Source organism: Leucoraja erinacea, chromosome 9, assembly GCF_028641065.1.
Source record: "Leucoraja erinacea ecotype New England chromosome 9, Leri_hhj_1, whole genome shotgun sequence".
NCBI classification, from domain to species: Eukaryota; Metazoa; Chordata; class Chondrichthyes; order Rajiformes; family Rajidae; genus Leucoraja; species Leucoraja erinaceus.
The window spans coordinates 52,611,943-52,639,528 of record NC_073385.1 but is presented as its reverse complement, the minus strand read 5'-3'; the positions used below and the strand labels follow the sequence as shown (position 1 = coordinate 52,639,528).

The window sequence follows — 27,586 nt, the reverse complement described above, 5'->3', positions numbered from 1 at the left end:
GGTAGTTCATTCTAAATTCCCACTAACCCGTGTGGGAAAAGTTGCCTCTGACCCCTTTAAATCTTTCTTCGCTCACTGCAAACCTATGCCCTCTAGTTTAAGACTCCTCTATCCAAGGAAAATGACTGTGACCATTCACCTTATCTATGCTCATTGTGATTTTATATGCCTCTAAATGCATGCCCCAGTCTCCTTTGCAAAAAGCCACGCCTATATAGTCTCTTTTTTAAACTCAAGCCCTCCAGCCCAGCAATATCTTTGTTAATCTTTTCTGCACCACTTCCAACTTAATGACATCCTTCCTATAGTGTGGCAACCAGAATGGCACAAAATACTCTAAATGCTGTCTCTCTAATATCTGTTACATAACGTCCCAGCTCTTGTACTCATTGCCCTAACCAATGAAGGCAACCGTACTGAATTTGTGATTTACTATGCATCACTAGGCATGCACCATATTCAATTTGACACAAGTGTTTATATAGCTCTCTTTTTTCTAAAACACAAGCCCTCCAGCACCCTGCCATTATCTGTGTTGATCTTAACTTCTCAATAGGCAACACCGTTCCTAAGAGGGAACTGCAGATGGCTGGAGAATCGAAGGTTCTCACAAATAGCTGTTACATAACGTCCCAGCTCTTGTACTCATTGCCCTAACCAATGAAGGCAAGCGTACTGAATGCCTACTTCATCACTAAACCCTTCTTCAGACTGCAACTTTTCCCACACGGGTTAGTGGGAATTTAGAATGAACTACCAGAGAAAGTGATGGAGATGGTTACAACAGAGAAACACCGTGCATTTGTCTGCATTAAATTCCATCTGCATTGCATGACTCATTTTCCCTAGATCTTGTTGTGTAACACATTTTACTGAATTGAAAGTGCAACATAATATGTAGTTGTTATTAAGGACTAAGGAAGGTAAGAAATTCTAGAGATGTGAGGAAGTGGGGAATCTGATATCTTAAGTTCAACAAAACCATGTTCCAAGAACGTGAGAGAATATAGGATTTAGCCTATTTTGATCATAGGAGGAATGAGAAAAGGGCATTTGTAGATCAAATGATCAAGGTGTTTATCAAGTAGCGCGCAACTTTTAAGATTTCAACAGTTGTGAGAGGGTTAACCATGCAGGATTAGGTGGGTGGGATACAAAGACGGTGACATCAGGGTAAATGGGACTGGTTTTCAGGTCCAAGATGGTCTTTTATTTGCCCTTTCGCTAAGAAGTTTTAGTTACTAAAATGGATGTGATTCTAGTGTAAGTAAAATGTTATCTGAAAATTCTATTAAAAAGAAGCTACAAGCGCACTACCGTGAACATTTGTGTAGAGCCAGTGTTGCTTTCAGACCTGTAATGATTTCTACCAACTATTAACATAACTGCTGCTAATACAGTCAATCATGCTGCCACCACTGGCTCCCTCTGCCATTTCATGAACCTTCCATATAAGTATATAGGGAGCAAAATGAATAGCAACATTAGAAAATAACGTACAAGATGACAGCAAATATCCAAACATAAAATGTTCCATTCTTAGAAGGTATAACGCATCCTTGTATCAACAAATTCATGTTGAGATGTGAGAGAGAAAGGAATTAGCGGTTGGAACAGCCAGATCCTGCCTCCCTTTACTTGAAACACTCCATAACCAACATGCCTTTAATGAAAGCCTGCCAACTGACATCTTGGTGACAAAATCGCTCGATACTGAGTCAAGCTGGAGTACGTGTCTGGCTTACAATATAAAATCTCTACCAGCACTAATGTATTCCCCACCACTTCAAGAACATAAAGTCCTTAGGTTGATTCAAAATCTTCCAGGTGAAAATCCCGTTCCTCTCTCTGAAAAGGGACTGATTGACAAGGACAATATATCCTCATTGCACCACCTACTGGCTCCTTCTTAATTGTAAAGCTAGCATTTGCTGCTGTTGGATACCAGGAAAAGTGCCCTGAAACTTGTTGCATGTAAACAAAATTAACTGTAGCACAATGAGAGCTGTTAGAATGTTTTGACTGGAATTAAAACAGTGTACATGATGCAACTCAGAAAGATGGGGATGCCTTCTTTATGTTCCATACCCATTGTATACAAAGCACTGGCTTGCAATTCAAAGCAACATTAAAAACTACATGACAATTATCTGCTGTATGTTTACTTTCTGTGTTTCATGAACCAGCACACCAAGATTCTTCTGAACACTGACATCTACTTGTTTCCCATAATTTAAAATGTATTTGATTTCTCTATTCGTCCTATTAAAATGAATATTTACTCATCATAATTGTCAACTTCCACCTTTTATTGGCCACTCTCTTGATCTATCAAGCATTTTTTGCAGAATCTACACCATGAAGAGAAACCAGATGGAAAGAATCCGTGAGCCTGTGATGGACTGGGCTGTGTTCACAACTCTCTGAGGTTTGTGTGGTCAAGAGCAGAGCAGTTGTCATACTAGGCTGAGATGCATCCTGTCAGAATACTTTCATTAGCCATACTAAGATGAATCACATGCCGTGGTTCCCAATCCAACTGAAAATGAACACAAGCATAACCCACCACTGATTAAACCACATTTCTGAGGATTTGTGCATTAAAAATATACACAAATGCACCCATTATCGGGAGTTTTATTTCTCCCTATCATGCTGAAAAATATGATAAATATGAAAAATATGACACAAGCTGAAAAATATATTTTTCACTTGCAAAAGTACTGCGGATTTATAATTTGCAGAGCCAGCTCTGGGCAGAACCAAAAAAACTGAAATGGGAAATAACCCGTTATTGATGTTTATAAGTAGTTCCAATGCATTCATAAATGTTTAAAAGAAAAAACGGTCATGAATTTTTTAGTTCTCTGTGACATTTAACAGAAATGACCTAGAAATTCCAAAACACAGCTTCATAAGCAATGGTACTGTGCTGTCGAAAGTGGAATTAAACCAGAGCAAATGTTCACACATTTCCAGGTAACTTGGCATCCACTGGGAAATTTGTCAGTTGATTTTGGGGTGGGATTTCTATTCTGATACATTTATTCCACTGTGAAATTCACCCAGTGCTGCAATATGTAAAATACAGAGTAGCCAACCGTTATGGACACCAATTCCCCTAAGACTGTGCTATTTACAAAGGTCAATCCTCAAAACTGTATTTTCTGTCTTCACTTAGATCTGTGACCTTCCACAAAATCTAATGAAGTTGTATGTGTGCCTGAACAGCTTTCCTGTGGAGGTCAAGGTCATAGTTGCCACATCTTTGCTTATTAAGTGCAAAATAAACAGAGCCAAGCCTGCAATAGATGATCATGGCCAACAATCAAAGGATCACCCATGTGAATTACATTTCTGTTAGCTCACATTTCCATATTCAATTAATTTTACAAGCCTCACCGTGTTCCCATGCAGATGGAGAAAGGAGGTCTTCCTTGATCTTATGTAATGTTACTTTTCACAAGCAAGCTTAGCCACCAAAGAGGATTCCCTGATTTCCACTACCCCCCCCAACTGTAGATGACATGTGCATGTACCTTTAATATAGTGACCTCACTACGATGGCTCGCACTACGAGACCTCCACTCCCTGTGACCCAGCAGTCCCTCGTGCCCTCTGTTCTCCAGCCTGCTGCTGTCCAGGAGCGCATTGCCCTCAAGCACGCAGTGCAAAAAGCGCTCCCACGACCAGTCCTGCCGTCCCCTACCGCGTCTGTTCCCCGGCCAAGTCGTCCGGATGCAGTTCCCCTCCGGTCACTCCAAGCTTGCCACCGTCGTCGGTGATGCTGGTTCGCCGCGGTCCTACCTGGTCGACCACGACGTTACCATCTACCGCCGGTCCCGCCAACATCTGCGGCTTGTCAATGAGCCCCCACCACTGCCTGCCGACCCTTTCTCCCCTCCGTTGTCCACCACACTGCCCGCCGCCCCACGTATGCCTCACTCCCTGCCATCTCAGCTCGCCCAGCCCGCTCTCCGCCTGTCAGCCCGCGTTCCCCTGCCCGTCCACCCGCTGCGCCTGCATCCCCTCCTCTGACTCTGCCTACTCTTTCTCCTCCTGGATCCCCGGTTCGGTCACCCGCTCCCGCTCCGGCCCCTGCTCTTCCTGCAGTGGGGGGAGATGGCGAGCTGCGTACCCGGTCCGGGCGGCTGGTTAAGCCGCCTGTCCGCTATGGTGAATTTGCTTAGCTGTTTGCTCATCTGTTGTTTAACTGTTTGCTTACCTGCTCGTAGCGCATGAGCCGTGGTCGCCCCGTCACTACTGTATTGCTTTTGTTTCCAAGGGGAAGGATGTAGATGACATGTGCATGTACCTTTAATATAGTGACCTCACCACTACTAACCACTCCCCATATCAGAAGTATAATTGCAACCTCCCCACCCATTGATCTCTCTCTAGCTCCTGTGACAGACCACGTACAGCTAGGGCAGTAACGTTTGTGTATTATCAATAAATAGTAGTAAAGACAGTGTGTTGATGACTCTTCTTTACACCAACCCTGCCTAGATTGTACATTAAACTAATGTGCATGAAAGTCAGTCAAATTTTATTCGTCACATGCACCTGAAGGTGCAGTGAAATGAATTTGCCAGCAGCGATACGCTTAAAAAGAACACACAATACACAATAGAATTTAACACAAACATCCACCACAGCATTCTTCACTGTGGTGGAAGGCAACAAATTTAAGTCAGTCCTCCTCCTTTGTTCATCCGTGGTCAGGGCCATAAACTCTCCATAGTCGCTGCTACGGATGGCCCGATGTACAGACCCTCTCATCGGGATGATCAAATCTCTGACGTCAGGTTGGTGAAACACACTCCGCGGCTTGGAGTGCCCAGGACCACGGCTTCAGGATGTTATAGGCTGCAGGCCGGCGGTCGGAGCTCTTCTACGGCAATCCCCGGCAAGGGATCGTTGGCCAGTAAGAAAATTGAAGTTGCAACAAATCTTTCCAATGCCACGGAGATACAAAGAGTTCACCAAATTAGTGAGAAAAGGTTCATAATCCCTTCCAATGTGATATTATATGGTATAATCACCCAATAATTAAGGGACTGGAATGTGAAAGTCTAGACAATTGATCTGGAGACAGAAGAATGAATCACAATCATCTCCTTCCTGTGTTATGATTATCTTTTTGCCATGTGGCTCATCTCACATCAGTCAGGCAGATTAACTCACACCTCATGGAGATTTGGAGATACGGGAAAAATGTTGATTAGGCCGTTTCATCATCATAAGATCATGTGGGCGGTGGGTGGCGCGACTCACGTCGCAGCGGCCTCTGCAGTCCGTCTGTCTTTTTATTATTTTTTGTCTCGTTTGAATGTAGTTTTTATTATTATTTTTTTTGCGTATGTGTGTGGGTATGTGTGTGGGGGGGCGGGGGGTGGGGGAAGCCTTTAAAATCTTTTCCCTGTAAGGAGAACCCGACCTTTTCTCTGTCGGGTCTCTGTTGTCGTTGGGGGCCGAGCACCGTGGAGCGGCCTCCAACCGGAACGACCTGGGGCTCCAGTCGCGGAGTTGCGGACCTACTTACCATCGTGTAGCTGGCCGAGTTCGGAGCAGGAGGAGCTGTGGTGGCGCTCGGCTGCGACCCGACCCCGGAGATTCGGAGGTTTACCGCAGTTCTGGTAGACAGTAACATCGGGAGCCCGCGGGTCCCTGCTGGGAGACCGCTTTTCGGGGCTTCCGCAACGGCGATTTCTCCCGCCCGAGTTGCGGGGTTGAAGAGTGCCTGGAGCGGGGCCTTACATCATCTTTGAATGGCCGCGGGACACTTACCATCGCCCTCCGGGGGATTTAACTCTGACATCGGGAGGGGAATGGGGAGAGCAGGGGAGAGATAAGTCTTTGCCTTCCATCACAGCGAGGAGGAGATGCGCGGTGATGGATGTTTGTGTAAATTGTGTTGTGTCTTGGTTCTTTTTCTTGTGTGTATGACTGCAGAAACAACATTTCGTTTGAACCTCAACGAGGTTCAAATGACAAATACATTGTATTGTATTGTATTGATAGAAGCAGAATTAGGCCATTTGGCCCATCAAGTCTACTCCGCCATTCAATCATGACTGATCTATCTCTCCCTCCTCACCCCATTCTCCTATCTTCTCCCCATAACCTCTGACACCTGTACTAATCAAGAAATGCCTTGATCATATAAAGGGAAGGATGGGGGGGTAGAGAGGTCCCTGTCACACTGGTCCTCTACATTCCCACTTCCCTGCATTTTCCTTCTCCTGCCTGGCAACATTTACTGCTGCCTCCATTGGGAAGGTTCTTTATGTACCGACTCACTCCAGAAGCCGTTGTGACAATGAAATTACAGCACTGAGCTTGACACAGAGACCTTGGCAGATATTGCTCAGGAAGATTTTAGCATAAGAATCCATGTGCAAATCCTCAATGTGCTACATTTATTGTGAATGTGCCCCATTTCACTTAATTGATTCAGTAGATTGAAGTTGCTGTGAATGCTATTAACAGCCTACGTTTAGCAAAACCAACAAAGGAGATATCCAATTTTAAATCTTCTTTAATAGTGTTATTTGATTTATCTTTTGTTCTTCCTCAAACAACTATTCTTTTTACTTGCAGCAAAGTATCAGAGAATAAGTTTTCCACTTGCAGAATAATATTTAGGCAGAGGAGGTGACGTTTCAGGTCAATACCCTTCTTCAGACTGTCAGGGGAAAGGGAGACACAGATACAAAGATATGGAAGGGTAAGATGTGAAAATGAGAGATCAAAGAGGACGACAATCAAGGAAAATGTAGAATGAGTGTTTCATGATCATTGTTTGCATGTCGCAAGTTGTTCTGGGTCTGTTGTTTGACCACAGGAGATTGTTTTGTTATTTCAAGAAACCCCATGAGGTTTGTTCAGGGCTACTGCTCTGGACCACAGGTGAACCACATCACCTTGGGCAGGTTGGCTTGGGATCACTTCTGGACCTCAGGTGGACCACCCTCACCTTGGGTAGGTTTGCTCTGGACCTCAGATGAACCACCCTCACTTTGGGCAGGTAGACTACTCTCACTTGGGCAAGTTGGCTCTGGACCTCAGCTTGGGTAGATTTGCTCTGGACCACAGGTGGACCACATCACTTTGGGCAGGTTGGCTTGGGATCACTGCTCTGGACCTCAGCTGGACCACCCTCACCTTGGGCAGGTAGACTACCCTCACCTTGGGCAGGTTGGCCTGGGCCAGGTGAACCACCTTGGGCAGGTAGACTACCCTCGCCTTGGGCAGGTTGGCTCTGGGCCACTGGACCACCCACACAGGTTGCCCAGGAGCTCAGGGCCGTTGCTAGGAGACCACCCTCGCCCCGCCCCCTCCTCAGGCTCGGCTCAGCTGACGATCGTCATCGGAATGCGCCGTTTGGCGGTGACGCACGACTGTGCGCCGAGGTGTAGCTGACATGGCGGCGGTGGCTGCGGCGGACAACAGAGGTGGGTTGTTGTGGCCAAAGATCTTATAGCAGAGCTATAGGATCTTTGGTTGTGGCTCCGGGCCCCGCTCACTGGCGGTGGGTTGTTGTGGCTCCGGGCCCCGCTCACTGGCGGTGGGTTGTTGTGGCTCCGGGCCCCGCTCACTAGCGGTGGGTTGTCGCTGCTCCGGGCCCCGCTCACTGGCGGTGGCGGCTCCGGGCCCCGCTCACTAGCGATGGGTTGTTGTGGATCCGGGCCCCGTTCACTGGCGGTGGGGGCAGAGGAGGCGCTGACGGAGTGGGTCATTGGACAGCAGAAGCGCACAGCTGGGATCAGGCACCGTTTTGAGTAGGAAGCTGATGAGAGAAGAGAAAGACTAGTGTTTCTGGTCCGATTACAAAGTAACCAAGTCACTAATGATTAGTTGTGTCGGAAGGAACTGCAGATGCTGGGTGTAACCGCAGATAGACACACGGTGCTGGAGTTACTCAGCGAGACAGGCAGCATCTCTGGAGAAAAAAAAGGTCGACGTTTGGGTTCGAAACCCTTCTTCAGACTGAGAGTCGGGGAAAGGGATACGAGAGATAGAGACGTTGATAAAGGGAGATATGGGTTAAATGAATGAAAGATATGCTAAAAAGGAACGATGATCAAGGAAAGATGGACCCCACAATAGACCATTGTTGGCTGTGGGCTAGGTGTTGACGAGTTATACGGACAATGAAACTCACCGGGACGACATTGAAACTACTACGATGACTGGGGTGGGGAGGGATGGATAGGGGGGAGGGGGATGCATAGGTTACTTGAAGTTAGAGAAATCATATTCATACCACTGGGTTGGAAACTGCCCAAGCAAAATATGCGGTGTTGTTCCTCCAATTTGTGTCTGGCCTGACGCTGACAATGGAGGATGCTCAGGACAGAAAGGTCTGTGTAGGAATGGGAAGGGAAATTAAAGAGAGTGGTGAATCTCTGGAACTCTGCCACAGAGGGTAGTTGAGGCCAGTTCATTGGCTATATTTAAGAGGGCGTTAGATGTGGCCCTTCTGGCTAAGGGGATCAGGGGGTATGGAGAGAAGGCAGGTACAGGATACTGAGTTGGATGATCAGCCATGATCATATTGAATGGCGGTGCAGGCTCGAAGGGCCGAATGGCCTACTCCTGCACCTAATTTCTATGTTTCTATGTTTAAAGTGTTTGGCAACTGGGAGATCAGGTAGGTCCAGGCAGATTGAGCGAAGGTGTTCAGCGAAACAATCGCGCAGTCTGCACTTGGTCTCGCTGATGTATAAGAGTCCACACCTAGTACAACGGATACAGTAGATGAGGTTGGAAGAGGTGCAAGTGAACCTCTGCTTCACCTGAAAGAACTGTTGAGGTCCCAAGACAGAGTTGAGGGAGGAGGTCTTGGGACAGATGTTGCATCAAAGGCTCTGTTTTAGTGGACAGGGGTTTGTGGCGTTTTCTGCTAATTCATTGACACTTTGGTCGTCGGTTGGCAATTCCTCATCCGTTGTGTTCTTCGCAACGGAGTCGCGATTCCTTCTTTATTGAGGCCCCATGGGACGTGCCCAGAAGGCTGTTCACTCTTTACTTAAAAATAAAGATTACTCCTGTTTGTTTTTTTGAGCTGCTCTTGTGCATTGGAACCCACCTCCTTCTGGAGAAAATCAGCAGGTCAGGCAGCATCTGTAGACTCGAAGGGATGTGAGTCATTGCATCGGCTGCGGAACCGGGTGGGCTGGGGGGGGGCTGCAGCCCCTCCACTTTTTTGGCGAGACATGCTTCATAACCCAAAATTATTCGGCCTGCAGGCGTATTTTTTTCTCTTCTTCTGAGGACCTCCGACATCCAGAATCTCAGAACAAGCGCACAGTGAACACGGCAAAACCAAAGATCATAGAATGGAGCTCCGCTCTATGATCTTTGGGCAATACCATGACCAGCCGTGGCGGAGACCGACTGCTTCCCCCCCCCCCCCCCCCCCCCCCCCTCCTCCCCTCCTCCCCTCCGCTCAACGGCCAATCACAGCGCGGTTCACAGTCGAGATATGGGACAGTGATCGAAGCGCTGTGATTGGCCGCCGGGCGGGAGGGAGGGAGGGTTGGTGCACGGGTGGACCCCCCCCCCCCCCCCCCCCCCCCCTCCCTTACCGGGTACCCCCGAGGCCGGTGATCAGTGATTGTCAGCCGCCCCCACCCCCTTACTTTCAAAAATGTTCTGCCACCCCTGCTTTGACCCAACTCATCAATGCCAACCCAGATGCCCCATCTAAATTCATCCCATTTGCCCCAAATCTCAACATTCTATCCATGTACCTGTTGAAATGCCTTTTAAACATTACCTATCTCAATTACACCCTGTGGCAGCTCATTCCATATACCCAGAAATCTGAGTGAAAAAGTTGGCCGTAGGTTGTTATTCAACCTTCTCCTCTTGTGTTAAACCTATGTCTTCTGCTTCTTGATTACCCTACTTTGGGGTAAAGAAACTGTCCATTCTCTCTATTTATTCGTGAATATTAATAATTTTCCTGAAACGGGTGTCAGAATTGAATTCAATTCTCTGGTTGGGGCCCATATAAATCCACAAAGCTATGTGCCTCTTAAGTCAACTTCAAGGAATTCTGTACTGGTTAAAATGCATGCATTTCAAACCAATACTATTTTGAAAATATTGTCTCTCCACCTTCCTCATACTAAAACTGTACGACCATGTATCTGCTCATTTTACTGGTTTCTTTCCCGTTTAAATTTCTAACTTTTGCGTCATTTGCAAACTTTGAAACATTTCACTGGTGATCCAAGTTTAGACCATGTGTGGTAAAAATGACATTAGTCAATATTAGGTCTGGAGGACATTTATGCCCACTTTTGCTATTCTCCATTTTGTGCTCTTCAGCAGTGATGTTTCCATGTAGCTTCATGCTGCAAGCTTACGTTTTGCGATACTATTATTTTGTGATATTTTAGCAAATGATTTTGGGGATTTGTTTCAACATGTTCATCTTAACTGCAAGTAAATCTCTGCTGCTTTCCAGTTTTCAGCCAACAGTGGTCGAGGGTGATTGTCTCAAAACATTTTTCAGCACTGAATCAATTTTTTTAATTTAAAAGTTGACTTTAAGAAAGCACGAATAAAGCATTTGAGAACAGAACTGCAATGAATTTAGTTTAGCTTCATTGATGAAAAAATATTCCTTCATTCAGTTTCCATAATAATTAAGAAATGGACTTGGTAAAAAAGTATACGGTCTTTAACTCAATAGGCTTGTGATCAATGGTGTCCCTGAGAGATCTGTGCTGGGAACTTTATTGTTTATGATTATACAAATGACTGAGATAAAAATATATTTATGAAAGAACTGCAGATGCTGGAAAAATCGAGGATAGACAAAAACGCGGGAGAAACTCAGCCGGTGAGACAGCATCTATGGAGAGAAGGAATAGGTGACATTTCGGGTTGAGACCCTTCTTCAGACTGTGGGCAGGAAAAAAGAAAGGAAGAGATGGATGCCAGCAGACATGTGGGGGAGCTGGGAAGGGAGGGGAGTAGAAAGCAAGGATAGAATTGGCTGATACAATATTGGGCCTCATTTAAGGACAGGCTTGAACCACCAAGGTTGATAGGCACCGATGTATGAATATGGGTGGGAGGGAGGACGTGCAGGTGAACCTCTGCCTCGGCTGGAAAGTGCTTGAAACATGTGAGGTAAGCAGACGAGAAGGGAAATTAATTCAGCATCGTGTCTGGCACAGCTGTGCCGAAGGCCTACTTGTCCACACTGTACTGTCCTGTCCTTATTCTAAAGAGCCTCATCTTTTATAGAAGAGGGGAAACCCCAAGAATGGGACATCTTGCACATGGTTCAGATATTGGGAATAGGTTCCTGAAGCTATTAAGATAGCATAGGAGAGTGGGGTAGTAGATGTTGACAGTATAGATATTTTAGTACATTTGCATTGTGGGGTTGGAAACAGGAACACTGTAAAAAATACAGCAGGATATCCAGCTTTACTGAGAATGTTTAATGTTATCGAGTTTTTTTGGAGAGATTTAACAGCAAGGAAGAATATGAAAATGGCTTGCATTTATATATGGGCCTTTTGTGAATGAGAAGATTTGTAAGGTCCTATAGAGGAGTTTGGTCAACAGATTTACAGCACTTGGAAGTTGGACAATGAAATGCTTAGGATGGGAACTGATTAACAGACAGAGAGCAAAAAGGGGGACAACAGGTGTCTTTCTTAGGCTGGAATGGCTGAGTTTACTGGATTACCACTGGAATTGATAATTGGGGCCCCAACTAGTCACCATATACCTCAAATGTACCGGCTGTTGTTGTTGTACATAATACAATGGTAGCTGAGGGCAAATAGCATGTTGGCTTTAATTGTGAGACCACACTTAACAATATTGTACATAGTTTTGGTCTCCTTAAAAAATAAAAATATATGCATTTTCCATTGAGGGAGTATAATTAAGATTCTCTGCACTGGTTCCTGAGATGGTGGGTTTGCTGTATGTGGAGAGATTATCCAGACCGGACCTATATTTTATTGGAGTTAAAAGAATGAGAGATCGTGTTGAAACCTATAACATTCTTACATGGCTTTACAGAGTGGTTACAAGCAGACTGTTTCCTCTGGTTGAGGAGTCTATAACCTGGGTATAATCTAAGAATAAAGAGTATGCCATTTAGGACTAAGATGAGGAAACCTTTTTTATGCAGGGTGCAGTGAATATTTATAAATCTCCATATGTGAGAGCTATGGAGGCATTAATGCAAACCAGAGATCGCTAGATTTCTGAATATTGTGAATCCAAGGATATTGTGATAGTGCAGGCAAATGGTGAAGAAGTACAAGATCAGTTATGATCTTCATAATAGAGCCTGCTCAAAGGGAGTATTCCTAATTATGTCTTCCTTGCAATGAAATACGCCTGGATTGTATTCACTGTTGTAATCTAGGAAAGTGCTTGGTCCGCACAATAAAGTACCACAAACTCTAGCAACATAATAAATCACATTAGTCCCTCTCAGCCTGAAGAAGGGCCTCGACCGCAAACATCACCTATACCTTTACTCCGGAGATCCCGCCTGACCCGCTGAATTACTCCAGCATTTTATGTCGGTTAAACCAGCATCTGCAGTTTCGTCCTACACTTAATTAATCACATTATTTGTTGTTGACAAAAAATAAAATAAATATTGTGCTGGACTCTGTATTCTGCATATATATAGAATGTATAAGATTAACCGATTATCCTTTGAATTAATATCTAGTTACCTTAGCAAGTAAATTTAGTTGCCATTGCAAAGCAGCTATTTACTTTCTCCCTGTATGCATTAATCAAATAAAGCCTATTTAAAAAAAAAAAATGTTACTTTATATTTGTGCTGTTTTGTTTCGTTTAGATAACCTTCTGGGGATCTCATGGGTAGACAGTGCTTGGATTCCAATTCTAAATCCAGGGAATGTGCTTGACTACTTTTCTGAAAGAAGCAACCCATTTTATGATCGGACTTGCAACAATGAGGTAGTCAAAATGCAGCGGCTTAGCTTGGACCATCTACAGTACGTATTGCTTGATCAATTTGCTCCGAAGTGTATCTCTTTTTGACAATTTCCTCAGATTACTGCATAGCATCTAATAGGTGTTGATGGATAAAGTTAACAGTACCATTGAGAAACATAGAAACATAGAAAATAGGTGCAGGAGTAGGCCATTCGGCCCTTCGAGCCTGCACCACCATTCAATATGATCATGGCTGATCATCCAACTCAGTATCCTGTACCTGCCTTCTCTCCATACCCCCTGATCCCTTTAGCCACAAGGGCCACATCTAACTCTCTCTTAAATATAGCCAATGAACTGGCCTCAACTACCTTCTTTGGCAGAGAATTCCAGAGATTCACCACTCTCTGTTTGAAATGTTTTCCTCATCTCGGTCCTAGAAGATTTCCCCCTTATCCTTAAACTGTGACCCCTTGTTTTGGATTTCCCCAACATTGGGAACAATCTTCCTGCATCTAGCCTGTCCAATCCCTTAAGAATTTTGTAAGTTTCTATAAGATCCCCCCTCAATCTTCTAAATTCTAGCGAGTACAAACCGAGTCTATCCAGTCTTTCTTCGTATGAAAGTCCTGACATCCCAGGAATCAGTCTGGTGAACCTTCTCTGTACTCCCTCTATGGCAAGAATGTCCTTCCTCAGATTAGGAGACCAAAACTGTACGCAATACTCCAGGTGTGGTCTCACCAGGACTCTGTACAACTGCAATTTTCTATGGCAGGTTTGAACAGTCTCCAGTCCCTCCACCATCGCCCCCCTCTCCTCTTCCTCCCCCTCCTTTCCACATCCAGGAGGTCGAGGTGAGGACTACCTTCAGGAGACAGAAGAAAAATAAATCAGCAGGCCCAGCCAACATCAGCCCAGCAGTGCTCCATCATTGTGCAGCAGAACTGGCCCCTGTGTTCACCAACATCTTCAATACCTCCCTCTGCCAATGTTCAGTGCCCCAGTGCTTCAACCAATCCACCATCATTCCTGTGCCCAAGTCTAACACAACATCCTGCCTCAATGACTACAGACCGATTGCCCTTACATCCGTGGCCATGAAGTCATTTGAGCGCATTATTCTCGCTCACCTCAAAACCAGCACTTCCTCCAACATGGACCCATATCAATTCGCATATAGAGCCAACAGGTCAGTAGAAGACACAGTCAACCTGGCCATCCATCACACTCTGCAACACCTGGAAACCGCCAACACTTACGCCCACATCCTGTTCATGGACTTCAGTTCTGCATTCAACTCCATCAACCCGGTCAAACTCTTCCATAAATTAACGGACATGAACATTGACCCCTGCATCTGTCACTGGATCTATAGCTTCCTTTGGAACAGACAACAAAGGGTAAAGATACACAACACCACATCTCACCCTCTGCACCTCAGTACAGGAGCCCCTCAGGGCTGCGTCTTGTCACCCTGGTTATTCTCACTCTACAAATCAACTCACATCCCAGTATAGTTCAGTCAAAACATACAAATATGCAGATGACACAACCATCATAGGTCTCATCTCTAACAACAACGAAACAGAATACCGCACTCAAACACACAAAGCAGTCACTTGGTGCACAGACAATAACCTCCTACTCAACACATCAAAAACCCATGAACTTATCATCGATCTCAGACGTAAGGCACAACCCAAGTCCCCCCTACTCATCTCCGGCGAACCCATATCCACCACTGACTCATTCAAATTTCTTGGCACTCACATAAGCAATAACCTCAAATGGAAAATCAATTCAGATCACATTTATAAAAAAGCCAACCAAAGACTCTTCTTTCTCCGTCAGCTCAAGAAGTTCAGAGTGGGGAAACATCTCCTAATCCGATTTTACACAGCCATCATCAAAAGCATGCTCACTTCATCAATAACAGTTTGGTACAGCAGTTTAGACACTCACTCCCATAATAAACTACAGCGCATTATCAACGAAGCATCCAAAATCATCAGCACTCCCCTCCCATCAATAGAATTACTCAATCTCAAACGGTCCGTGTCAAGGGTGAAGAAAATCATTTCTGATCCCTCCCACCCAGCTCACCACATCTTCCACCTGCTGCTCTCAGGGAGGCGCTACAGCTCGCTGCCTGCCAAAAGATCACGATTTAAAAACAGTTTCTATCCATATGCAATTCGAACTCTGAACACTCTATGATAATATCACAAAGCCACCTCGTGCATGTACTGTATACTGTATGTTGTTTGCGTTTCATGTTATGTTTGACGGGAATCAGCCTATTGTGTAATATCTTGTACTGAATATGAATTCCACCAGCTTGACTGTGTGGTCATTAAATAATCTGAATCCGAGTAGATTTGTGCTATTCTGCGGATTGAGAGCTATAGTAGATTGATGATTGGTATCTAAAGCAACAAATTTGTACAATAAATGTAAATTAATGATATTCTGTGGCAATATTTGTTCTGGCAATAATTCTTTTCAATACATATTTTTTTAAATGAAGCTTTAAAATAGAGGTACAGGTTTTGGTGTGCTGAGTAAGTTGTTTATAATGAAATGTTTAGTTTTTTTGATTTTTGCCTTATTTTCATTTATTATGTAATCTATGTGCAGTGCAGAGAATCTGACCGTATATGTGGTTCAGTTCAGATTGAAAATTATATGTTTGCAGTACACACCTGCTAAGCAAAGTTGCAGAACCACAAATGTCTCTGCCTTGCCCAGAGCTGGAAACGTGAGCTAATCTGTGATGTAAATTGCTTTCATCTTTCAGGAAACAGCTGGTAATAATTGATTTCAACCCTATCATTTCACTGTGGTACTGTTAAAGGACCTGTTAAGTAATCTTAATGAGAAAATTGCTTCATTTTTCTAACACTATAACAGCATTGTCAGTAACTGGATCGTCAAAATGCAGTAGGCAATCCAGTTATCTGCAGTAAATGTGGTTACAAATAAAAATTGGGTGATCCCATTATTTATACTTCAGCTACCTGCCCCTTGTGTGAATTTGACAATCAATAGGATAGCAAGCTTCTTTGCTATGTCCTTCTGAGTTTTGGGACTATGTTATGGTTGGATGGCAGATTCTCGGGAATGGTGGGTAAATTATTTGATGGTTAAAATTAGTTTCACCTAAAGAGTTCATTATCCAAGCTTTCCTTTCATTTGCAACTCTTATGTGTGTAAAGTAATATGAGAACAATGATTGCTGGTGAAGTAACCTGGTGAATCAATCATTTATCCCTGCTATTTTTCTGTTGATTTAGTAACATGACTGGTCTGGAATACATTCTGCTACATGCACAAGAACCTATATTGTATATTATTCGAAAGCAACACAGGCACAGTCCAACACAAGGTAAGTTTCTATGTAACTGAAGCTGTCATAAGAATAGTTTTACAATGGTGTACAACCTTGGTGTGCTAGATATTGTGAACATTTAGAATTTATCGTGGAATCAGAATTTCAGTGGAAGTCATTTGCAAATTCTCTTTTGCTGTCCAACTTGCAAAGACAAATTACTGAAAGGAATTACCTGCAACAAAGATAAATGTGATTATTTGGGGGGAGTTTTTTCCAGAGGTTTTGAATGTACAAAGCAAGAAATTTAAGATTACACCAACATTTGGGACAGTGGGGAAGGTTGCCAAAGTATTCAGTGCAATGTAGGGTCAGGTATAGAATGGGCAGAGAAATGGCAGATGGAATTTAGAATAAACAACTGTGAAATGGTGCACTTTGGGAAGTTGAATGTAAGGGGAAGATATACGGTTGATGGCAAGATCTTTTACAACATTGATGTGAAGAGGGGTTTTAGGATCTTAAGTTTATAGCTTCTTGAAAGTGTCAACAAGAGTAGATAGAGTGGTATAGTATGCTAGCCTTCATCAGTCAGGGCTTTTAGTATAAGAGTCAGGAAGTCATGTTGCAACTTTATAAGACGTAGGTTCAGCCCCATTTCGAATATTTTGTGCAGTTTCTGTTGTCCCATTACAGGAATGACATGCGGGCTTTGGACAGGGTGCAGAGGTTTATCAGAAAAGGTCATAAGTGATAGGAGCAGAATTAGGCCATTTGGCCCATCGTCTACTCCGCCATTCAATCGTGTTTGATCTATCCCCCGCCCCCAACACATTCTCTTGCATTCTCCCCATAACCCCTGACACCTGTACTAATCAGGAATCTATCTCTGCCTCAAAATATATCAATTGATTTGGCCTCCACTGCTTTCAGTGGCAAAGAATTCCACAGATTCACCACTCTCTGACTAAAGAAATTCCCCCTTATCTCCTTCTTAAAGGAACGTTAATTCTGAGACTATGACGTCAAGTCTTAGACTATTCCACTAGTGGAAACATCATCTCCACATCCACTCTATCCAAACACTTCACTATTCGATAAGTTTCAATGAGATGAAATGTCGCTTGGATTAGAAAGCATTAGTTATAAGGAGAGGTTGGGCAAACCTGGATTGTTTTTTTCTGGAGTGTCAGAGGCTGAGGAGAGACCTGATAGAAGTATAACATTTAGGAGGCCTAGATAGGGCAGACAGCTGTAGCCTTTGTCCCAGGATAGAAGTGTCGAAGACTGGCCTCCAATATCCTGGAATATCTCTACTTTCCTTTTTAAGAAAGGCAACAGACCTCTCCAGACCTCCGGGACCCTGTCTATGCTAGAGTAGAATCAAAAATCTTGGCTAAGTTCCTGCAATCTCCTCTCTTGCCCCTCCCAACAATATAGATTCCATCAGGCTCTTGGGATTTATCCACCTTATGTTTTTCAAGATTCAAGATTCAAGATTCAATTTAATTGTCATTTGGACCCCTTGAGGTCCAAACGAAATGCCGTTTCTGCAGCCATACATTACAAACAAATAGACCCAAGACACAACATAATTTACATAAACATCCATCACATCGCTGTGATGGAAGGCCAAAAAAACTTATCTCTCCACTGCACTCTTCCCCCCCCCCGATGTCAGAGTCAAAGTCAAAACCCCCGGCTGGTGATGGCGATTGTCCCGCGGCCATTAAAGCCACGCCAGGTGGTGCAAGGTCGCACACCAGGTCTTGGTGTTAGAGCCCCCGGCGTGCGCTCGCAGAGTCCCGCGGCCATTCCAAGCCGCGCGGGGCGGTGCTGTAAGGCCCCGCTCCAGGAGCTCTTAAACCCCGCAACTCGGGCGGGAGAAGTCGCGTTGCGGGAGCCCTGAAAGGCGGTCTCCCTCCAGGGACTCGCGGGCTCCCGGTGCCGCCGTCCGCTAGACCCGCAGTTGCAGCCCCCGAATCTCCGGAGGTCGGGCCGCAGCAGCGCTCCTCCACCGCTCCACCCGCTCCGGACTCGGCCAGCTCCGCGACGGTGAGGTGAGTCGTCGGCACCAGAGTCCCCGGTCTTCTCCTGTTGGAGGCCGCTCCTCGTTGCAGCCCCAACGACAACGGAGACCCGACAGAAAAGGTCGGGTCTCCCGTGCAGGGAGAGATTTAAAAGTTACCCTCTCCATCCCACCCCACCCCCACCCCCACCCCCCCCCACACACACACACCCCAACAAAAAATAACAAAAACTACATAGAAACATAGACAAAAATAATAAAAACGCGGACGGGCTGCAGAGGCCGCTGCTGACGAGAGTCGCGCCGCCTACCGAAGTTGCAAGCAACATCGCCTCCTCCTTGATTTCAAACTGCCCTGCATACTCATATTCTCCATACTAATCTCACTGTCATAATTGTCTTCTCCTTGGTGAGTACAAATGCAAAATATTCGTGTAGTACTTTGCCTACATCCACTGACTCCAAGAATAAATTGCTTGTAATTGCTTGTTCAAGTTCATTCTTGCTTGCGTTATATTCCTCAAAAAACGCTTCTGAATTCATCTTTCTAAATCTTACTCAAATTTCCCATTTCTTTTTTACTAAATTCACAATCTCTTTAGTCATCTATTACCTTACCATCCCTTACCTTACCATCCTCACCTTTCCTCCTTACTGGGCCCCATGCTGATGCTGAACTCTGAGCTGCTAGCCTTAAAACAACTCCCTCATGTCAGACGTGGACTACCCAATAACAACTGCTGCCAATATGCTCTCCCCAGATCGTGCCTAATAATGCTGTAATCTGTCTTACCCAATTTAGGATTTTCCCCCCAAGGACCAGACTTATTCTTGATCATAACTATCTTAAAACCTCTGGATGCTGCCTGTCCCACTGAGTCACTCCAGCATTTTGTGTCTACCTTCGATTAAAACCTATGGAGTTGTGGTCACTGGGCCAATATGCAGGAATGCCCTCCCTAACAACATTGATTATGCCTGCATATCAAGGGATGCAGCGGTTAATATCGCAGCTCACTATCTCTTAAGGGCAATTAGGGATGGGCAATCACATAATAGCTCAGCCTGCAAAACCCACATCCTGTAAGTGCATTAAAAAAAGCTCCAAGATTACTGTCTGTGATCCATCTTCAAAGATAAGCACTGGCATTCAAAGAGTCATAAAAAGCTGCAAGACATAAAATAGCCATCTTGTGTGCCTCTCGAGTCTGTTGTAGACATGATCCACTGTTAGGGTTTAAACTTACAATTGCGATTGATATTTCAACCATAATACATTGTAAGAGCCGACATGTGGATTTAAAATTGAAGTCTGGCTGTTAGCAAGATGTTCAAGTGGATGCTGAACATAGTTTCCATGCGCTAATAACAAAAACGCTCATTCTCTTCATTTTTGCTGAGAATTGTTTTGTTGAACTCAGTTTTGTTAGCATAAGTCACTGCACATCAATTGATTATGAGATTTGCACTGTTGTACCACATAAAACAACTTTCTCTCCCCTTTTTCTGCTAATCAGTAGCTTGAGAAGAAAATAGACTACAAAGAACATTTGAGATTAGCGAAGGAGGAGTAACTCAGTTGGTTAGGCAGCATCTCTGGAGAAAAGAGATGGGTGGCGTTTCGGGTCAAGACCCTTCTTCAGTCTCCTTGTGTGGGTCTGTTTTCCTGCTATAGCTCCCCGATAAATCAATCCAGTCATTTCATCTCTGACATTATCCGGGGCTGCTGATGCTGAAAAACTATGATTTCTAGCAGTATCCGCTGAAGTATTATTTGTTTAATGTCTGGTTCAAGATTATTTATCTTTTGGACCATATTAGAAAATTTACTCTAATATATAAGAAATTAACTTTTGCTGTTTATTTTAACTTTATTTTTCTCCTTTTCAGCTACTCCTTTGGCTGATTATTATATAATTGCAGGAGTGGTGTATCAAGCGCCTGATTTGGGATCTGTATTAAACTCTAGAATGGTAGGTGATTTTTCTTCATGTTTTTTTGAATGTGAATTTGATGTTCCTACCAAATATACATGGTCAATAAGGAGACTACATCATCCATGTACGCCAGTTCATTTTGAATTCAGTTCAAATTGCGGTTTCTCTTCCAGGGATGAAAACCAGTATGCCTTCTTTTCCCTCATATCCTGTTATTACATATTACATCCTATAATTAGTGTAACAGTAACAGTTGTGAAGTGTTTTGCATGGCTGGATATCTCAGTTCCTGTCATCTCTATTTATATTTCATTAAAGGCAGGAATTCATTAAATGTAAACAGGGAACCAACAGCTCTAAAGTTAAACTTCATAAACAAACCGGAGTTGCTTTTGTGAATGGTGCAGATCCACTGCTGTCAGATCTACGCAGCTTGCATGCAGCTGTCCAAATGATGTCCATCTTAACAAATGCAAGCCCTTGAAATATCATTTAAACATTCTGCAGGAGACGTCTAACATAGTGGTCACTATGTGATAAACTCTATGTTCCTTTTCCAGCCGAAAATATTTTAATGTTACGAATAGTTAATTTATGCTGAAGATTATTATTGTTTGGCAACTACTATTTCAATCCTATTTTCTTCTAAAAATAGCTGACGGCAATACACGCAGTTCAGTCTGCCTTTGATGAAGCCATGTCTTACTGCCGATACCATCCCTCTAAAGGATACTGGTGGCATTTCAAGGACCAAGAAGAAAGGGGTAAGTTATCACATACTATATTCCAAAATTGAACATTTTCTGAAACTGTTAGTAGCATGCCATCTGCTGGTGGAAAATCATAGAGCATACTAAAATAATAAAAATTACAGATCATAAGAGGGAAAACTGTTCCTATTGACAGAAAATGAAAGACCAAGAAACATACGATTAGGGCAGTTTGCAAACAGACCTAAAGTGACATCAAGGGAAATTGTATTACACTGGAATGGATTGGAATTGACCACAGCAATGTGGGGGTTGACGATTCAATTGCAGCATTAACAAAGAAGTTAGATGAGTATATGGGGAAAAAAATAGAGGGGTGCGGACAGAGGAATGGCACTGGCTGGATCTTTCTTACATAAAGCCAATGTGAACATGGTGGGTTAAACAGCAGCCTTTCATGCAATAAACGTTCTGTGATTTCATCTTACTAGTCAATTTCAGTCTGAGATACAGTTAATGACTGAGCATCCACAGCGTTTTGGGCCAGAGATTCGCAATATTCCCACTGACTGAGCAATTTTGTCTATTTTCCAGTCCTAAATGGCCATCCGCTTATCTTCAGACTGTTTCGTGTATCAGAGCTTCCAGCTAGGGCTCTCAGCGTACACCTTCTTAACCTATAATAATGTTATATCTTTCAATAAGATCACTAATTAGTCTTCTAGTGTAAATATCATCCATGTTACTCAACTCTTGGACAACTGTATTCCAGAAATCCTTAATTCCTTCTTCTAATGATGCTGCCTAAATTGCTAAGTGCTTCCAGCATTTTCTGTAGCTGTGTTATTACAGTTTGATTTGCCTTGTCTACAGTTAGATTCAAGTCACCACAATTGCAGCAATGTAAACCAGACTTCCCACCATTGACTCTAATTACAGCACACTGCTTCTGGAAAGCAACCAACATAATCAAAGACTTGTCCCACCCTGATCATTCCACCTTCCCCCTGCTCCTATCCAGCAGAAGATACACAAGCTTGAAAGTGTACAGATGCTGGAACAACTTCTTCCCCTCTGTTATCAGGCTTCTGAACGGTCTTTCAATTAGCTAGAATACTGTTCGATTCACCTCTTCCCTATTGTGGATCTTTGTTTATGGAACTGATGCGCTACAATGCTGGGAAAGATTTTCTGCATTCTGTATCTTTTATTTGCGCTGCCTATTGTACTTGAGTTTGACGATTCTATTTATGTATCGTATTGTCTGATCAGATTGCATAGCATACAAAACAAAGCTTTTCTTATACCTCGGTACATATGAAAATAATAAAACTAAATCATGCAAATACAATAGCACATTATAACTAATTTAATCATTTATACCATGTGTTACATCACAATTCCTTCTGTGGGACAGTAAATAATGCTGAGGCACAATCCTTTCTAACTACTGAACTGATGTCATTCCTTATTAATATTGCTACCCAGATTTATTTTCCTCTTTGCCTACTTTTCCTAAACTTTGTTAACCGTGGAATATTTAGTGTCCCAGCTTTGGTCAGCATGCAACTATATTTCCGTAATGGTAACATGAATACAAGGAACTGCAGATGCTGGTTTACAAAATAAAGACACAATCTGCTGGAGTAACTCAGCGGGTCAAGCAGCATCTGTGCAGAATATGGGTAGGTGATGTTTTGGGTTGGGATTCATCTTGGACCATATCCAGTTACTCCCATTCATGCCACTCATTCACCTGCCCTGTTGTGGATATAACATGCATTAGTTAGAGCATCATTAAGTTTGGGCTTTGGACACTTTTCGCTGCTGTTCCTGCTGCCTGCTTGCTCACTACATTTTTAACCTCAAGCCTTGTTTCTCTCTTATCTAACTCGGGTTACTATTCCTCATCTGAGCTGGTTCAAATCCATCACAGAAGCACCAATAAGCCCTCCTGTGATTATTTTGGTGCTACGCCTGTTGAGATGTAACCCATCTAACTAGAAAAGTTCCCACCTACCAAGAAAATGTGATGTTCTCTCTCCTGCACGTCACTCCAGTCATGCATTCATTTGCTTTATCCTCCTCTTTCTGCACTTACTAGTGTGTGACACCAGGAGTAATCCTGAGATTGCACTCTGGTCATTTTTAAAACTAGGATTGAAAGAGAAGAGGGGAAGTAGACAGTGTAAAGATATGGGGCAAAAGCTAGCAAGCAATAGGTGGTGCACGTGAGGAGGGGTTGATTGTTAGATAAGAGTTAAGGTGGGAGAGGGAAGGATGCAGATCAGCCTTTTGTTCTCCATTTAACACATCCCAGCCCTTGTCACTATCTCTACCCTTCCCTCTCCACCTGACTTATCAGCCAATTAAACCCACCTCACCTGTGCCCACCTATAACCTGCTAGCTACTGCCCACCCTTCTCCCCAACATCTTTATACTGTCTTCTTCCCCTCTTCTGTTTCAGTCCAAATGAATGGCCCCGTAGATTAGTGGCTCATGCTATGAGTCATGCATTTGGAGTTACGCCCACTAGCTTGTTAGCATCGCAATCTGCTGCATTCCGTTAGTTTTAAAGTGAGAAGTTGTATTGCTTGTAACCTAATAAACTCTATATAACCTGACATGGTGTGAGGCCATTGTTATTATAAGGGACACGAATCGACAGGTCCTGACCTGAAACGTTGACTGTCTATTTCCCTCCACATGTGCTGCCTGACCAGTTAAGTTCCTCCAGTGGCTCTCTTTTTCTTGCTCCAGATTCCAGCACCTGCAATATTTTGTGCCTTCATTTAAAAGGGTGATTGTTTGCCTTGAAGATATCTGGAATGTTGTGTCGTTTTCCCACTTTTTCCCAAACAGACAAAATAAAACCAAAATCGAAGAAGAAGGAGGAACCAAGTTCAATATTTCAGCGTCAGAGAGTGGACATGTTACTTCTGGATATCCGGCAGAAATTCCAGCCCAAATACATTCAGGTCTGTCTGGTCTTTGTTAAATATATGAATGAATGCAGAAGAACACTGTTACCGATTGTTTGGTGTTCCCTTAATTCCACAATGTGCAGGGAGAACAAATGGTTTGAATCCTACAATTTGCATTGGTGGCAGATGGGTTTCAATGTGGTTTAGCTGATTGTCTCAGCAGCATTCAACTCTGAGGAACCTCGGGATTGCACCACTTTCTGAGACCGCTTTTAATATGAAAACCATCTGGCTATACTTTTTTGCACGAGGACACACTGCTACTAGTTCGGGTTTAATAGGATCTAAGTTAAAACAGGTTTTTTATTATTCAGTAAAGGTGGTACTAAAAAAAATGGTCAAATGTGTCCACCAAACAACCCCTTCATAGAATGGATTTGAATAGGAATATTTACGCATTGTACTTTGGTTTTTCAATTCACCTTCATGGATGAAATTGCTTGGTTTGCTGCAGATGTAAAGTGAGTTTATTCATTCTCTCCACGTCATCCTAGGGTGACAGATCAATATAGTTGATGCTGTACAGTGCCAGTGACCCAGGTTCGATCCTGACCTTGGGTGCTGTCTGCACGGAATTTGTATGTTTCTCCCTGTGACCATTTGGGTTTTCTCTCGGGTGCTCTGGTTTCCTCCCACATTCCAAAGATGTGCAGGTTTGTAGGTTAATTGACCAATAAATTTCCCCTAATGTGTAGGATAAAACTAGTGCATGGGTGATCGCTAGTCGGCGCGGACTCGGTGGGCGATGAGCCAGTTTCTACGCTGTATCTTCAAACAAACCAAGCTACATCTTAAATACAATCTTGGCAGCATTGGTACCCATCAACTACCGCAGCCAGTAACAGCTCGCATGCTGTTATATTAAGCACCAGGTCCACAGAAGGTCCAACCTTATTGCAATTTCACGCCAAGCAAGGTTGCATAATCACTCTGGTGCTTTTCTCAGTCTTTCTCTTTGCACTGCCGCACTTTACCTGCAATGGGAATTACGTTGGAGTGGAACTAATCTACTTGACAGATGGGAAACTAATCAATCTATTTAGCCTTGACTGCAAAACCATGTTTATCTCAAGAAGCTACAGTATGCAGACGATGCTTGCTTATGCACCTTTGTATGCTGAGCTTTAAGTCGTGGTCCATTTGTTAAAAAAAAACACAAGTTCAGCCTTTTACCACCTTGCAACTATTGTCATTGGACAATAAGGGTTGACAATGACAATGACTTCATGGGAGTGCTGAACAGGAAATTCAGTGGTATTTCCTGTCTGTTTCAGAAAATAATAGCTCGCCCCTTTGTTTGCTCATGCTCTAATTTTAACTAATTGCTTGTCTTCCAGAGTCAGTCTCATCCTGTTGAAATGCGGAGTACAATAGAGTCTCCCTTGTATAAACATTGACCTCATTAGAGTGAGCAGGGTATTACTATTAAACAATGCGAGAATTTATTTGATCTTATCTTATGAAAGTCTCTGAATACTATTAAAATATATATATTGATTGACATTGTTTTTATTTTCAGCCAAAATCTGGAGACAAACCTGTACCAGGTGAGGTTTTTATTGGCACATCAAGTTAATTATGTGGGCTTTTAGATAAATATATTGACTGACTTTTTTTATGTTCATATTTTTGCTTTTCAGTGGAGCAGGTGAAAAAAGAATCTGAACCACCAACTGAAACAATCAAACATGAAGAAAAAGAGTCTACAAAGAACTCGCAGCAGAGTTCAACAACAAAAGCTCCTCCTGAGAAACGGATGAGGCTGCAGTGAAGAGATGTTTGAATCCTTCTCACCGAGTCAATAACTTTTTGGCTCAGTTCTCATGGGTGACTGAACTCTTGCATTTTCATTTCATGCACAGCAATTATTTTTTGTTTTTGTTTCCGTACTGCAACCACAAAGGGAGTATGTTCTCTGGGAGAATTTTAGCCGTTGCGGTTCTTCAGTCCCTTCCATTTCCTAAATGACAACACTCCTTGTAGCTTAAAACATTATTTTCTTGCTCTGGTTGAAGTGAGATGGAATCATTGAAAGATGTCCAAAACTACCATTTTAGCCGTTGCCGGATAAGAGGATTGAAGTTGAAAACAAGTGATACTATTGGTACTTTAAATATTACTTGGCTGTTTTGTACCCATTTAAAAAGGATGCTTTATATGTCACAGTTTATTAAAAAATCAAAATCTGCAGATGCTGGCAATTTTATAGAAAAAATGAAAATGCTTGAAACACTCAACAGGTCGGACGGCATCTGTGGAAATAAATAGTTAATGATTCAGGTCAAAGACTGTTCAGATTTGCCTGATTTACAGATTATTCAGGTGTATTGATTAATAATGGTATAGTTGTTTGGTTCATTCTTTCGCAAAAACTACCTATAATATTTTCCATCTGACTGAGATGTGTAGTTGATTGAGAAATGATGGGTGTGAAAGCAAGTTATTTTGCCCTGTGATCCTTGGCATTGTACATTGTTACTTTGTAAAGGTAAATTACATTAAAAATTCATGTTTGATGATGAATTTGGTAAAGATGTCCTTCAATGAAATGCTCAGTATTTCCAGGACTGATTCGTGGGTTTATGCTGATTACCTCATTATTAGTTTGGCATTTCTTTTTCATTCTTCCTGTACAACAGAAAGGGAGTTATTCTATTGCATTTTTGTGCTTTATCCTGTACAAATGCAAGTACAAAGCAGCAAATCTACAGGAGAACAGTGAATTACCTCCCCTCACTGGCCATGTGCTTGTCGCAGCAGCCTCTTCCTGCCAGGATACCTTGGGGTGGCTTCCCCTGATTGGAGGCAGGTTGCCAGGGATTGCCTCCGATCAGGGCAAGCAGGTGAGGACGTGGACATCCCCAAATGTCCAAATGTCCTCTGCAGCCAAAGAGGCCGCAACTCGAGTCTTCGGGTGGTTCCTCGACCAGGAAGTGACGAGTTAGCCAGTCGAAGAAACTGCTTTAAGTGGAGGTGATAAAATGTATATGGAGATAACAGTGAGTATGAAAATGTTGCTCTTCTTTCCAAGAGAATATGAGTACAGAAGCAAAGATGTCGTCCTCCAAATATATAGACCTGGAGCGTCGTGTGCAATTTTGGATTCCATACCAAAGACGAGATTTACTTGCTGCAAAGGGACTTCAACAACAGCTCATCAGAGTGATTTCTGGGTTGGTGGAACCGTTGTATGAGGAGAGATTGGATTCACTAAACCTGTTTTCACTAGAGTTGAGAAGGATTTGAAGCAATCCCATTGAAACCCACAAATTAGACAATACGTTGGCAAAGTTCGATCTGGCTCAGAAGTCTAGAATGAGGTGCTCACAATCTCAAGGAGATGAGAAATATCTTTACTCGGGTGGTGAACCTTTGGAATTCCCTACCACAGAAGGCTGTGGAAGCCCAGTAGTTGAATGTATTTAACACAACGGATTTCTAGACAGACAAAGACATCAAAGGGCACGAGAACAGTGAGAATATAGTATTGCGATTGAGGATCTACTGTGATCTGATTAAATGGTGAAGTGAGCTTGAAAGTCCATATGGCCCTCTGTTCCTAATTTCTATGTTTCTGCAGTAGAACAGAAGAAAGAACATCAAGAAACAGCCAGTAATGAATTCAATGCCACAG

The 27,586-nt window shown here is 43.3% G+C and overlaps 1 protein-coding gene across 2 annotated transcripts; it reads left to right on the top strand.

Moving 5' to 3' along the window:
* Positions 1 to 7,346: 7,346 nt before the first annotated feature.
* On the top strand, positions 7,347 to 26,475 carry med6 (mediator complex subunit 6). 2 transcript variants are annotated; one of them, XM_055640823.1, is made up of 8 exons: positions 7,347 to 7,457; positions 12,860 to 13,019; positions 16,257 to 16,348; positions 20,211 to 20,293; positions 20,913 to 21,021; positions 23,831 to 23,946; positions 25,472 to 25,499; positions 25,593 to 26,475. In XM_055640823.1, the coding sequence occupies exons 1-8, from the start codon at positions 7,427 to 7,429 to the stop codon at positions 25,721 to 25,723; spliced, it is 750 nt and encodes a 249-aa protein (XP_055496798.1). In that variant the 5' UTR covers positions 7,347 to 7,426; the 3' UTR covers positions 25,724 to 26,475. The 2 variants fall into 2 exon arrangements, with proteins under 2 accessions (XP_055496798.1, XP_055496799.1); XM_055640824.1 differs by lacking the exon at positions 25,472 to 25,499.
* Positions 26,476 to 27,586: the final 1,111 nt, after the last annotated feature.

What these genes read in the sequence shown, in the direction of transcription:
- med6 (XM_055640823.1), top strand. Translation starts at nt 7,427, where the DNA reads ATGGCGGCGGTGGCTGCGGCGGACAACAGAG. An exon ending in CTGTATTAAACTCTAGAATG is followed by an intron (nt 20,294 to 20,912) that starts GTAGGTGATTTT and finishes TTCTAAAAATAG; the next exon opens with CTGACGGCAATACACGCAGT. An exon ending in CAAGGACCAAGAAGAAAGGG is followed by an intron (nt 21,022 to 23,830) that starts GTAAGTTATCAC and finishes TTTCCCAAACAG; the next exon opens with ACAAAATAAAACCAAAATCG.